The sequence below is a fragment of the Mustela lutreola genome, chromosome 2, assembly GCF_030435805.1.
Source record: "Mustela lutreola isolate mMusLut2 chromosome 2, mMusLut2.pri, whole genome shotgun sequence".
NCBI lineage: Eukaryota > Metazoa > Chordata > Mammalia > Carnivora > Mustelidae > Mustela > Mustela lutreola.
The window spans coordinates 19835578-19849968 of record NC_081291.1 but is presented as its reverse complement, the minus strand read 5'-3'; the positions used below and the strand labels follow the sequence as shown (position 1 = coordinate 19849968).

The 14391-nt window shown below is 60.5% G+C and overlaps 1 protein-coding gene across 4 annotated transcripts in view; it reads right to left on the bottom strand.

Annotated features, from left to right (window-relative positions):
* The window catches only part of SEMA3F (semaphorin 3F), a 30349-nt gene extending 16369 nt beyond the window's left edge, over positions 1-13980 (bottom strand). Inside the window, exons 1-2 of one of the 4 annotated variants that reach the window (XM_059160959.1) lie at positions 13419-13980; positions 9379-9538 (exon numbers count right to left, since the gene is read on the bottom strand). In XM_059160959.1, coding sequence (XP_059016942.1) covers positions 9379-9490 — 112 coding nt within the window. In that variant the 5' untranslated portion in view covers positions 9491-9538; positions 13419-13980. Of the gene's footprint in view, positions 1-9378; positions 9539-12162; positions 12186-13029; positions 13204-13418 lie in introns of those variants that run through there. The other 3 variants (XM_059160962.1, XM_059160960.1, XM_059160961.1) reach the window with 3 other exon arrangements.
* Between the last annotated feature and the right edge of the window lie 411 nt (positions 13981-14391).

The window sequence follows — 14391 nt, the reverse complement described above, 5'->3', positions numbered from 1 at the left end:
TGGGGCCTGGGCTGGCCCCCTGGCTCCTGGCCTAATCCTCTTTTAATGAGCGGCCAGCCGGAAGGCCTCAGCCCCTGGCCACAGCCCTACAACCCTGAGAGCCCCAGCCAGGCCGAGCTGGGGGCAGGGCGGCCCCTGAAGCCTCTGCAGGCACCTTTTTCCCCACTCCGCTCAGTGCACCCACCTCATTCACACCCCAGTGCCGGGACCCCAGCACTGGTCAGGCCAATCCACGGCCCCAGCATCTGCAAGGGTATACCAGGGAGACATCTGACTTGTGCTCCCACGGACTCCCTTGGGTATTTACCATTTGTTCAGGGTCAGGTCCCACATGGAGCCGGGCAGGGGAGGCTGTCACTGATGATCAGGGGCTTGCTCTCCCAGTCCCTTTTCTATCCCAGAAATGTTCTAGATGGGAATCCCTAGAAACCAGATCCAGAGTTTTGCCTGAGGCTTAAGCTGCCTCCTCCCTGGGGGGTAGGCTCCAGTTCCTCGGCCCCAAACCCCTCAATATCTATCCCCTCCAATCCCATCCCTGGGCCAGGCTTTCCAGATTGGAGACCCAGAAAATCCCCAGGAGCCATCCACATACACCCCCCTTCCCCCCAGGCAGGTGAGCCAGGTCGGTGCCAACAAAACCAATTACAGCAGCTCTCACCCAATTAGCAACTAATTATGGCCTCGTAGTCCATTCAACATAATTAACATGTAAATGACTCCGCATGTTTATATTCAATAACTGCTCTGATTGAATTTAATTTAAAAGTCTGAACTGGGGACCCAGTTACCGTATTTCACCATCTAGAGCACCACTTCCTGGGAATGTTGGCTCCTGGGGGAGAGGAACACAAGTGGTAGGGGGTGGTGGGAAGGCGGCGGGGGGGGGGGGGGGGTTGCGTGGAGGGGCAGGTGTTGTGACACTGGTCCAGCCCGGGCTGAGGAGGGTAGGGATGGCTGTGGTCCCTACCTCCCTGATGTGCTGTCCCAAGCGGTGTGGGAAAGTGGTGAAGTCTGAAGAGCCCCAGTGGGACCCTAGAGTTGGGAAATCCTCTGGAACTAGGGGCCCCTTCTTAAGGGCTACTGTAAACATCCCAGCTGTTCGGTAAACACCAAGCCAGAGCTGAGCTGGAGCCACCCAGCTGGGCTAAAGCTCCACTGTAAAGCCCTCCCATTTTGCTGACTGCGGCCTGGGGGCTGGGGGCTGAGACCTGGGGCCTAGGGGCCAGCAGGCTCAGCCATGCTGTTCCCACGCCCGTTCCGCCCCAGTGCCCGCCTGCTCCGCCCAGGAAGGGACAGGCTGGGGGCACAGCTCATCCTGACCCAGAAGAAACCAGGAGGGAAGGGGCAGCAGGACCACACCATGGCACACATGCCAGCCAGAAACCCATGGTTCTACACCTCTCTTGTGCAAGGACGTCCAATGGCTTTTGACCACTGTGGCCCAGCAGGTAGGGGGCTCTCCAGCCTAAGTCCCTCCAGGGATCCCTGTTCGCCCCCCAGGGCTCCATGGCACCTGATCATTCTAGGTCTGACCCAGTGCCTCAGGAGGCCGGGAGGTCTGGTGTGGATCCTTCTTGGCCTGCACTGCCGTCTATGAGGACACCTTTGGGCCTTCACCAGCTAGGCAAAGCTCAGAGATCTTGTTCAGTTCGGACACAGTGCAGGGGGATAGCTGGCCTGTAGGGGCAGAGCAGCCCCTGGAAATGGGATGGGAGGCAGTGGCCTGGGCCAGGCAAGAAGCTTAGGGTACATTCCAGGCAAGGAATGTACCCCAAGAAGGGTAAAGGGGGTGGAAAGACAGTCGGCCCTAAGGGCAGGGTCACACTGATCCATTTCTCAGGTGTGGAGAGTGGATCCTGCTTCCAGTTCCACAGGCCTCGGGGACCCACCCCGCCTCCCACATTCCAGACCTAGCCCGGAAACCCCTCACTCCTTCCCCCACCACCTCCTCCTCCTCGTGACTGCAAAAGACAACAAACTCTCCATGGCTCATTTACTCCGATAAATCAACCAGACGGACAGGCCAGGACAGAACTGACAGGCTGGTGGGTGTCGAGGCCCTCCCCCAGCCCAGCAACCGGCCCCCATCTCTGCTGCCCTCCTTGGATTCCTGGGGTCCCTGTATGCCTTCACATTGCTCACACAGAGATTCCCAGGATGTCCCAGACAGTTTTAGTCCCCTCCCCAACATTCAGACAGGGAAACTGAGGCATCGAACAGACAGATGTGTATTCAGGGTTGGCCTTGGCTGATCTGGTCAGACAGAGTCTGGAGGCCAAGCAGGACTCAGCCAGTCACCTGTCTAGGAAGGCAGCGAGTTCTCCACACGGGCCTGGTGCTGGAATAGGAGGGTGTGCTGGAGCAGGCAGCAGCCCTGGGCAGAGGCTGCCTGGGGTGCCGCAGGAGCCCACAATCCCCGCCCCCCGAGTTCTAGCTGCTCCCCTGACAACAGTAGAGTCTAACCTCCAGGGCCCGTCAGGCTGGCTGAGCAGCAGCCACACAGGCAGCGGACTCTGCCCAGGGAGGGAAATGAGAGCATCAGCCCTGAGCCCGACGTGGAAAGAAACATGGCTCTTGGCTGGGCGCAGGGACCTCAGAGGAAAGAGCATGTCCGGGTAGGAAGCCAAGGAGGGGTCAGGGTGAGGATGGGAGGGGGTAGAGGCAAGGGGGGATGAAGGAAAGGAAGGAAGGAAGATGACTGGGGGCAGGGGGGTCTGGAGCTGAGGCCTCATGCCCCAAAGACTTCCTGATCCTTGGAGGGGCTGTTGCTTTGGGGCTGTCCCTGCCCAGAGATGGAGCAGAGGGCCATACTTGCCAGCAGCCCCAGTGAGAAGGCCATGAGCCAGCCTAGCTGAGACCTCCCTCCCCCGCAGACAGGCCTCCTGAATCCTAGGACAGCAGCCACCACCCAGGCCCATTCTTTGCTGGGTCAGGACCAGTGGTCAGGGTCTGGAGCCTAGAAGGCCTCCACGCTCTGGAGACACTGGCCTGAGACCACTCAGCAGCCTGGGGTACGTTGGGGGTGGGGGGTGGCTGCAGGCCTGCCAAGCTTTGGCACCCACGTGAGCTGAGCTTTGGATTCAGACCGGAGCCTTCTGGCATCCAGGCCTCTGGCAAAGGCCCTCTTGCTATTTCTAAGAAAAATGCAGCAGGAATCTTCTCTGCTTCTCCAAAACTCCAAGGGCTCCCTTGAGACAGGGCTCAGATTCCCAGGACAGCACCAGGCCAGACTGGGAAACCTTGCTCTCAGCCCCGTGATACAGATGCCCAAGTGACCAACCCACGTCTGGGTCCCCAGCACAGGCTGCCCGGGCCGGGATGGCACTCCAGGAGGGGTCACCGAGGCTGCTAACAGGGCCCCATCAGAGTGGGCAGCTCATCTAGGCGGAAGGAGCTCTCTCCAAGGCATCCCCTCTCCAGTGCCTCTCTCTCACTGGATTTCCCTCACAGTGTGTACATGCTGCCTCTGTCAAGAGGAACAAAGAGCTTGAAAACCACAAGGAGCAAGTGCAAACACTCCCCACAGGATTCTGCCCTCCCCGCAGGTGGTATGCCACACATGCCTCCCTGCTCCTGCTCTTCCCTCCCACGGTCTCTCTTCTCCTGTCTGAAAGGCAGCCTCCTCCAGGGAGCCAGACAGGATGCCCACGGCAAGGGCATCCTATCTTTGCCTGGCACAGGGCTCAGGGTACCTCCTGCAGTCCTTTCCAAACACAGTCACCTTCACCAATGGTTAGAAATCTAGAGGGACGGGTGAAGCAGTGCGGGACTCCTTGGGCTTCCCCCAGGAACCGCCCTCGCCCCTCTGCCACCGCCGCCCCTCTGCCCCCACCAGGATGGTTCCTAGTTCCTGAGACTTCCTTCCCTGGGGCTGGAACTGCAACCACAGAGTGAACCCTCCTGCAGCACGGTGAGTTCAACTCCGTCCTTATGCCCATTTGACAGACAACACAGAAGGGACACAGAGAGTCCCAGGGACACTGCTCAAGATCTTCAGTGGCCGGGATGTTGGCAAAGTGGCTTGAGCCCTCAGAACGTCGCCCCCACTGGACCACTGCTGTTCCCACGTATGGAGACCAGGTCCTAGAGGGGCTGAGCCACCTGCCCGAGGTCACACAGCTCCCAGGGGCAGAATGGAGGTTGGTCGGCCTTCAGGGACAGCCCTTTCAAACACCACCATCACCACCTTCACAATCTCCCAAATTTAAGTCCTGGGGCAGGAGCAAGAGGTCTCCTGGGGAGGAGGGGCAGAGTACCCACAGCTCTGAAGACACCATCCAGGCATCCGCCCCCTCTGGAGGGGTCACAGGGTTGGAGGTGCAGACAGGCAGGTGCAGACAGCCAGGAGCCCACTCTGAGGCCGCTGCCTCCCAAGCCACAGGGTGAAAGATACCTTTATGGGCTGGGACGAGATTTTTATCTTGGCGGTTTCTCTTTAAATTCTTTACGATTACGAAGCAGCGGGGGCTGCCAAGGAACATGATTTACTCCTTGAGCATGCACCAGCTCCTCGCTCAGTGCCAAGGGAAGCTGGAGCCAGGGAGGGAGGGGCGGGCGTCCTGCCAGGGAACCAGAGACAGGGCCTGGGCTGCTGAGGCCCAGCTAGCGGCAGGGCCATCGGAGGCTCGGCTGGACCTGGAAGGACCACAGCCGGAGGCCCCCAGCCCCGCGCTGGCTGACTCGGGCTGGGCCTCAGATGGGTTCTTGGCAAGAATAGGACCCGCTCCGTTCTCTCTGAATGCCAAATGCTAGCCAGCTGATGGGATAGCCAACCTCCAGGACCTCCCAGCTCCCGAAGTAGCCACTTCCCAGTCCCTTCTCAGGAATAAGGCAGTTCCCATTTCCTGGAAAACAGAGATCCCAAATGCAGGACTCTGAGCTCAAGTTCATGCTTTGGGTCTTCCTACCTTCCTCCTGGCTCATCTGGAATACTGCCCCCCCCCTCCACCCTCTCTGGTTTGCTGGTTCCAAATCCCAGTGCAGCTGTCAGAAACAGGTCACCTCTACCTAGCTCCCCGGTGCCACCTCTGGTCTCCAAGCTTCTGGGCTTCCCCTCACCCTCCCTCTCCTTCCTCCTTATTCTGAATCTCCTAGCCACCACCAACCCCCCCAAGCCCGGATTAGTTGGCCAGCAAGCTCCTGGTGGGGGAGGCAAGGGCAGGTCCTTACCCCACCCCCACCATACAAGTGGGCCTGGGGGTGGGGCAATGCACCATCAAGGCTAAAGGCACCTTCACTTCAACCCATATTCACCCACTCTTGATCCCCCATGGGTGAAGTAAATGGGCCATGACCTCTTCTAACCTCCAATGTCGTCACTTCCTAACAAGAAGGTCTGACCACTCTGGCTCTCTGATGCCACATGTGGATGATATAAGCGGTGGCACTATCCTGGGCCTTTAATCTCCCAAGGCTTGGAGGCTGGGCTGAGCTGGGTGGGCAGGGAGTGACCGGCACTTACCCACCCATTCGCCTCCACCTGCCGAGTGTCCCTCCCCAGAGAGCACGCCAGTCAAGCCTGGATTTAGAGAAGATCCAAATCCCAGAGCACCCTGGACACAGGAGCCTTTCTTCTCTTGGACCCTAGCTTTCCTTCTCCAAAAGGAGAGACCTTCCTAGGGGACCCTGAGCAGTGGAGGACTGGGGTGATGGAGGGATGCATTTAGGACAGTCAAACTTCAATGCTGTCACTTCCAAAAGCAGAGAGCATGAGAAGCCCACCCAGGTGACCTCAGCCCTCTCCTTAGGAAATGAGGGTGGGAAGGCTAAGGCCAGCACTGTAGGATCCTGGAACCCTGTCCCGAGCTCATGGGAGAGACCTGTGCCTGATTCCTTCAACCCACCCTTTGCTCTCTCAGTCCCTGGATGGGCTCAGACATCAGGAAGAGCCAGGCTCCAGCTTCATCCTGCTCCTAAGTGATGGGAAGCCGCACAGGAAACTCAGGGAGAAACCCTTGGAGAGGGTTTGGAAAGGCCTTGGAGAGAACACCACGTGGTTAGCATCACGGGTACCTACCGTTATTTATTTATTTTTTAAAATTTTATTTATTTATTTGCTAGAGAAAGGGAGAGCACAAGCAGAGGGGGAAGTAGTCTCCCCACAGAGCAGGAAGACTGACATGGGACTTGATCCAAGGACCCTGAGATTGTGACCTGAGTCAAAGGCAGACACTTACCGACTGAGCCACTGAGGTACCCCCTTACCGTTATTTCTTTCATCCTTCCTGGCTCTTCCACCCCATTGCCCTACTCCTGCCTCAGTTTCCCCAGTTTGCCCAGCCAGCTTGCATCATCACAGGACCCCTCTCCCCCACCAAATGCAGCTTGGCCCCATGTCCTGGCTGAAGCTGGCCCAGGCCGCAGGCAGCGGCTTATTGTGGAGGTGGCTTCCTGGGATAAAATAAACATTCCCCAAGCTGAACAAAAGACCTGGCAGGGCATTCATACCTCCCTGCTGCCGAGGGAGGTGGTGCCCCTTGGCTTGGGTCATCTCAGGACGGTGGTGGTGGGGGAGCTTTTTCTCCCAGGTTTGGCCAGGAACTCTGGGGTTAAGGGAATTCCAGGCCAGGATGGGTGGAGAGGGTCCTACTGCCTAGGCTCTCTGGTCCCAAGCATGAGCTCTCAGAGAACACCTCACGTTTCCTGGAAATCCTCTCCACGTGACCCTGCACTTCTGCCTGACTTTGGCTGTGCTGCTTCTGGAAGCTGAGAGGATGGGCCATAGGAGCCCCCTCCACCCTGCCTTCCCCCTGCTCTGACCTGGGCTATAGCGAAACTCTGGGGCCCTGCTCCCTTCCACCTTTTTGGCTCTAGGCCTGGCTGGGGTGCCCAGGCAGGTGCACAGGCAGCAAGTCCAAGCCTGGACCAGTTCCTGCCTTTCTTCCTTTAGGTGCTCTGGACAGTGTGGCCCCCTGTACCAGCACCTCCAGCTTGCAAGGTCTGGCCCAGCCAGGCCGGAACTGGCACCTCCTGACCAGCAGGCTCAGGGGAGGGGAGGGGAGAAGAGGGGCCTAGGCTGTCCCGGGGGGGCTTGGCATGCCAACTGCTATATTCAGGCAAGGCACAGATGGAGAAGCTGAGGCAAAGAGCAAGAGAATTACCAGAGCTTCTAAGAACAACCTTTTCTGTGCCCCTCACGTGAACCTGGGAGAAGAAGCCCCCAGCCCTTTCCCAGTCCTTGGTCTGGCGGTGAAATCATGTATAGATGGTATCCATTCTCACTCCACAAATGCTTGGTGAAGACCTTCTCCTCTGTGAGCCTTACTCTGTATACAGGACGAGTCTGAGACCACCCAGCATGGGGGGATGACTGGACCTGGTGCAGCGTCAGTGCTGAGCCCCCAGGTGGTACCAACCCACCAGGTGTCCATTAGCTTTTCAGCCAGTCTGACGGTGAGAACCCCATCTTGGTCACTGCAGACTCCCTGGTATTCGGCATGGGGCCTGGCGCAGAGTAGGGACTCAAGCATCTGCTAAATTAAGTGACATCCAAGCACACAACTAGGCCGCAGGATCAGCAGGGAACTGGAAAGGTCATTCGGACCAGAGAAGGGCATGGAGGCCCGGGGTGGGGTGGCCCCAGGCATCCCATGGTCCCACCCTGAGCTGCCATGGCCGTCAGCACCACAGGATAGCTGCCAACAAGCTGGGCTTTTAGTCACTGCGGGTGTCAGCCTCAGAGCTAAATGAGAAGGGATCGACCCAACTGATGTGGGCGTCAGCAAGGCCAGGACACCGGGGTTCTATTTCTGGCCTCGCCTCTGCCTCCTGCCTGACCTTGGCCCTGCTCTTGCCTGAGCCTCGGTTTCTCTCTCCGGAAAACAGGAATGAAGTCCTTAGCACTTTGTCTCTGAAGGTATGAGAAGGTTTAAGAGGCACATACTGAGGACTAAGGACCGCCCTGTGTCTTATCCTGCCTGCTTCCCCTCATGGGTCTCCAGGGTAATGGCAAAAATAGCACCCAGAGTGGACGTCTGGATTCTAGGGTCCCAGGGGTGCGGAGACAAGGCCCCATTCCCTTCCCCTGTTGGGGGAGGGGACGCTCTGCTCCCCATGCTGGCACCCTGGGCTGGGAAGGGAGTGGGAGCAGAGCCAGGCCCCTTCAAGATTTATTCATCTGCTAGGAGGAATTCCACTGGGGAAGGGTGGAGTGATCAGCAGAATAAACTTCTCCCCTTCTCAGGCCCGGGGGGTGAGGGGCGCTCTTACAACCAAAACCATCACACTTCCGCCCACTCCTCAGGCCCCACACTGGACTCCTTCCAGGCACATCGTCTGAAATTCACTCCCCACTCCCCCCATCAACTCACAGGGTGGGATGAGGACAGGAGAGGAGCTCTGCTGGGGACATGGGGACAAGGGGACATGGGAACATGGTGAGGTGGAGGCTGGACCTCAGCCAAACCTGAGGAAGGAAAAGTCAGTCCAGCCTTTCACCCCAATATGTGTGCCCGGAAATCTGGCCAGCCAGGGCTGAGTCGGCCCCACCCAGGGCAGGCGGCTGGACAAAGTGACCTTGGGCCAGAGGAGAGCTCTGCAGTGACCCCAGGCCCCCCAGGTCCCAGCATCCCCTTTCCGCAGGCGGGGCGGGGGGACAATCTTCCGATCATACACACCTTTGAGGAAGAGCTAGTGACTGAGCCATCTGGACACCTGAGTGTGTGCCATGTGTATTCACCCAGCAGTGGGTGAGGTACAAAGGTGATCGAGCCGGGGGACCTGTCTCTCACTCTCCAGAACCGAACTGCTCATTAGAGCCTTCAGGGGACTCCCAAAGCAAAGTGCTCGTTGGGGAGCTCAGAACCGTCACATAGCATGTGCTCTCCCTGAACTCGCCAACTGGCCCGCGCTCCCCTCGAAGCCCACAGCACCCTCCCGGCTTCCTGGGACCCCCTCCCACCTGGAGACCCACCCCATAGCAGAGCAAGGTCTGCTGCTCCAGCTTCTTGCGGCTTCAGTTTCTGCCTGACCGCCTGACCCTCCACCTCAGGAACCACCCAGGGCAGGACCAGAAACAGAGCAGCGGCGAGGATGGGCTTCCCCAAACACGAGTCGGGAAGAAGAGGCATCTCTCCCCAGTTATCTCTCACACTGAGGGAGGCACTTTGCGGACCCAAGGCCACCCAGCCTGACACCCCAGAGTCTGCCTCAAGAAGGGGCCCAGACTCGGGAAACTTTGCGGAAACGTCCACATGGCCCATTCTCTAGCCTTTCCTGGCAAGTTACCGCCATCCCTCTCCTCCCCACCCACATACCCAGGGCAACCCACGTGGCTGCATGAAGTATCTCTTTCTGCATTGCCTCTTCCGGTGGCCTCTGCAGCGGGCTGAGTCCTGTGGACAGAAGATGATGCTGGGGACCAGCGAGGCAGTCTCTTACCTTTGAATGAGAGCCGGACGCGGGGCGTGGCCGGGAGGTGGTCCTGGGTGGGGGTGGCTGGCCAGGCCCCAGTCAGTAGGGAAGCCCAGAGGAGGAGACAAGCGACAGGCATTGTGGGAGGGGCCTAGGGCCCAAGAAGCTGGCTGGGCTGTCTGGACACCTGGGAAGGAGGAATCAATATCTGAATATGAAAGGCAGATGGGGGAGTCTGGCCCTACCAACTCTCCTTTCCCACACCCTCGGCCCCGGGCCCATGAATGCCCCAGTGTGCAAACCTTATACACTTTCTGGTCCCTGCCTTAACCTGGGAAGGTGTGGCCAATAGGCCCAAAGACCGCGCAACTGGGTGCAGCCTGGGGTCACCAGAGCTAATAGGGGCCACTGGATATTCAAACACTACCCTGCCCCCCAGCACCCCGAATTCCATTTGCAGGGTCCTGCTCAAACAGGCCAGCTTACAGCTTCTTCCCGTCCCCAGCAGGCTCTCTCTGTTGTGCCCACCCCCAACCAAATGGGCTGCTCCTTCCCTCGCCCACCTCCAGAAATGGGGGGAAGAGATGGTTGCCGTCTTGCCTGCTCCCAACAAACCTCTCCACCCAATATAAGGAAATCGGGCCCTGATTATTGGGGCAGGGGGCATGGGAGACAGTGGAGGTGAAGTGAGACACACACAGCCTAAAATGGAAGAGATGGCAGCCAGAAAAGGAGAGGCAAAGAATAGCAGGGTCTACTTTTACTGAAATCACAGCAGGAGGGATCCAGGTCAGATGTACGGAAGGACTTCCTGCCAGGTAAAGTTCTAGCTCTGCCTCTGGAGGGCAAAGAGAGGGGAGCGAGGAGAGCCAGCAGGCCTGGGGCAGCCTCAGTGTCCCCAGCAGAACCCCCAGCAGGTCCAAGTTTCGATACGATGTTTTTCAAATATTGTCTCCCCAGGCAGGCTGGCTGTTGGGTAAACGCAGCCCAGCACCAGTTGTCGGAACATATTGCTCCCTCCCGGCAAAAAACAGCGCCAATTCTCAACCCCCCCACCAGGATACATTGGGGGTGGGGGCACAGAGAATGACAACGTGAGCCCCCTCCTCCAGATCTGCCTTGTCTACTTCCATTTCCTAGGGTAGGACCCTAGGACCATTTCTAGGACCCTGGAGTTGGGGTGAGAGGCAGGAGGGGCTGCTAATCCTCAGCACTGGCTGACAGAGGCTGAGGCAAGGCCCGGCTCCACATCTGTCAGGCCCCACTCAGCAGACACTGAGGCCCTCCCTGGACCCAGGTCCCCTCCCCCCAGCCCTAGCCTCTCCAGCCAGGGCAAACCACACTGGTGGCTCTTCAGACAGGAAGTGAGGCTTCAGGTCTCCTGGCCCATTCCCCAGGTGGTGCCCTCTGTGGGAACACCCTCTCACCATTCCTTCAACATCCCCCATCACAGATGCTCCCTCCTGCGGAGGCTAGCGGGAAGAAGGAGAGAACCAGAGCCAGCCTCTCCCCCAGGCTGCTGGGGCACCAAGCTGGTGCTGGGTGAATCGCAGGCTCTGGTGAGAGGGGCAGGTAGGAGGGAGGGCTGCGAGGCCACCATCACCCTCGAGTGTACCCGTGAGGCCTCACGCACAGTTGTGGATATACACACGTCCACACTTGCATGCCCACACACGTCCTCACAAGCATGTGTTTGCTCAAGAACTTGACCTGCTAGTGGGGTGGGGCTCAAGGAAGCTGGGGAACACTGCCCTGGCTTGGGGGGAGGCAAGCTGCAGTCTGGGTCCCTCAGAGACCTTTGATCCTATGTATCAGGGGGCTCAGGATGACTCAACCCCCCCTTGACCTCATTTCCCCTGCATCCATTTTCATGGTAACAAGGTCAGGGTCACCAAGGACAGCTTTAGAGTTCTCCAAGGTAGCCAGGAAGGTGGAGGGCTTTGCCCCATTGGGCCCCTACAGGGACCTCCCAAGATGCTCTGGCCCTTTAAAGGACTGAATGGGGGATGTTCAAGTCTGCTGGGGCCAAGTCCAGGACCCCTCTTTGGAAAGCATGGGGGAATGGAAAAGAGAAGAGAGAGAGGGGAGAAGAGAAATAGAGGGACAGAGAGAAGGAAGGGGAGGACATTTTCACAGTCGCTTCCACTCTGCCAGCTCCTAGATGCATTCCACTTAGCCCCAGCCCCAGAGAAGCCCCCAGTAAGGCAAGCCAGGTGGGTGGACAGAGAAGGAACAGCCACCGCCACCTGGGAGCCCACCAGGAGGAGAGCAGAGAAAGAAGGAAAGAAGCCTGGCGGGAGGGAGCAAGGGAGGGAGGCAGGCGGGAGGGAGGAGGAGAGAGGGAGGAGAGAGGGAGGGACGGAGGAGAGACGTTCGAACAAAGAACCGAGGAGCTGGGGCTGGCAAGGGGTGCAGAGAAGGGGCGGCCAGACAAGGGGGTCTAGAGGCACCTGGGGGTAGGGCAGGGGGCTAGGCGGTCGAATTGTCCGGCCTGATCCAGACCTCCCAGGCTTGTGGGGTGGGGGTTGGGGGGGTGAACAGCCTGCCTCAGAGAAGGGAGGTTAGCTCCTCTGAGCTAAGAACTGCCTGGATGGAAGGGAGGCAGGAGCAGGGGCTGCGGGGGAACATGGAGATGAAATTATTAACAGCACCCCAGCCCTACGGTACCCACCCCCACAGGCCAGAGATCCTTTCTGGTTCCTTGGCTTTCCCCCTCCCCCAGCACCCCATGGACTGGGAAGCAGAGCCACCCCCCCATAGCTGGGATTGAAACCCCCCTTTCATGATCCAGGGTTTCCCAGTCAAGGTCACCTGGGCTCAGCTTCATCCTCCCCATCAAGGTATGTCTACCAGAGCATGGGGGCCACTGAGGCTAGGCTGTTGGCCTTCTCTCCTCACACCCCCGCACTTCCGGGCCTGGATCCTTCAAATCTGGGGGTCAGAAGCAGGGGTGAGCTTGCCCAGTGCCCTAGCCTTGCAGCACACCTTACCCCATAAGTCCAGGCACACTTCCCGCACAGCCTCGGAAAAGACCCCAGCTCCATCCAATCCCCTGGACAGGGATAAACCTCCCAACCCCTGGACCCCTATCTCTGCAACTAGGACAGAGGCTTCTGGGAGACAATCTGGGTGAATTCAGGAGGACAGGAACCCCCAACCTGGCCCAGCTCCAGGGTGGACACACCAGTGCCTTCAGGTGGCCCCCCTCCCGGGGGGCTCATGGAATGGTGTTCTCCACACAGTTATCTCAACAATTATAAGTTACTGAAGCAGCCAAGGCCTCAGCCTTAGTGCCAGCTGACCCATCCTGCCAGGCCTGCCTCATTCCCCGGCCACCCTGACACCCTCTGGTCCCACCTGTTCTAGGTGAGCCCACCAGGTGCCCATTTTACCACTGGGGCCCCAGCCTGCCCAAATGGGGGACTTAAATGCAGGCTCTCACAGCTTACCTACACCCCACATACAGCCAGGCCCCTAAGCTGAGCAAGACTCCCTGTTAGAAAAGCAAACCCAGTTGGCAGCTGGGGGTCATGGGGCTAGCACAGAGTTGGGAGAAAAGCCTAAGGGCTGAAGGCCCTCCTGCCTTGCTGATCTGGGGGACCCTCCACGTGGGGGCAGCGGGTATAGCGCTTCCCTTAGAGCAGACCATTCTGGGACACTGAGGCAGGGCAGACGCACCTCAGAGGAAGAGCTCTGCCCGAGTCATTAGTGGGAGAGAGCTGAGCCAGAAGGGGCGTCCCGACTCCCGCTCCAGGAACGCGGGGGTGGGGGTGCGTGCAAGCACCCACCCACTCAGAATCTGACGAGAAAAAGTTGCTCTGCACACTGGTGACCCCGCAGGACATCTCATCCACACATCCCCACGTCGCACCGATAAGGTTCCGGGCAGCCTGGACAGGTACAGCGCCCACTCAAGTCCTACAGCCCATGCATCCCCGGGAAGCCCCCAGCCTCTCCGAGCCCCGCGCCCCGGACACTTCTGCAGAGTTGCAGTGCCGCGGGTCCCAGAGGGATCGCGGGGTGGCCCGGCCGCCTGCCCGCTCCCTCCCGGTTCCCGCCGCACTCACCTCCTCCGCGGCGGCGGGGCCTGGGCTCCCGGGCGGCGGGGGCGGCGGCGGCGGCGGCGGCAGAGCGGCTCCCGGTTGGGCCGGCCGGCGCTAGCGGCCCCCCGGGGCCATGGCCCTGCCCGCGCCCTCTCGCCGCTGTGCCTGAGCCGGGGTCGACGCCGCGGCCCGGGTTTAACGGGGTCCGCGGGCTTTGGACGCGTCAGCAGCCGAGGCCCCGGGCCCTAGCCCGGGCCATGGGAAGGCTCAGGGGCGCTCGGGGCCGCCTCCCCCCGGGTGGGCTGCGGGCGCCCCCTGGCCGGCGCGACGAGGGCGCATTCCCCGGCGCGGGGCGCGGGCGACGGCGCGCGCTCGGCTTCGGGGCGCTGCGCTTGGCTCGGCCCGGTGGTGCTCGCCTGCTTGTTGGACTGGGGCCAGGCGGCCGCGCTGGACTGAGGCCGGGCGGCCGCGCTGGGCTGCGCCGCTCCTCACCGCGCGCCCTGGCCCTGCGCTGCGCTCGGGGCTCGCCGGACCGCGGCCGTTCGCTCGCTCGCTCGCTCTGGTCTCGCGGCCGCCGGCGGGACGGGGCGCTCGGAGCCGCGCGGGGAGCGCCAGCAATTGGCCGCCCGTGGGCGACATTTGCATAGCGCGGCCCCGCCCCGGCCGCCCCGCCCGGCCCCACCCCCGGGGCGGGACCCGCCCGGCCACCGCCCCGCCCCCGCTCCACCTGTCCGCGGGCTGGGCTCTGGGCTCTCGGGGCGGTGGGGCGACACGAGCCGGGGGAGACTAATCTGCACCCCGCGCCCCCGCCCCGGCTTCGCGGGCGGCGCCCCCGCCCCGCCCTGGCTTTGTCTCTCCGTGGATACACCGCGCACACCGCGCCTGGTGTTTACCCCGGCACTCAACTCCCTGGCGGGAAGGGCGGGCGCGCCGGGGAGCAACGAGCCTGCGCTCACCTGCGCACCCCCTGCCGTGTCACTCCTTCCCACTTGCTGCG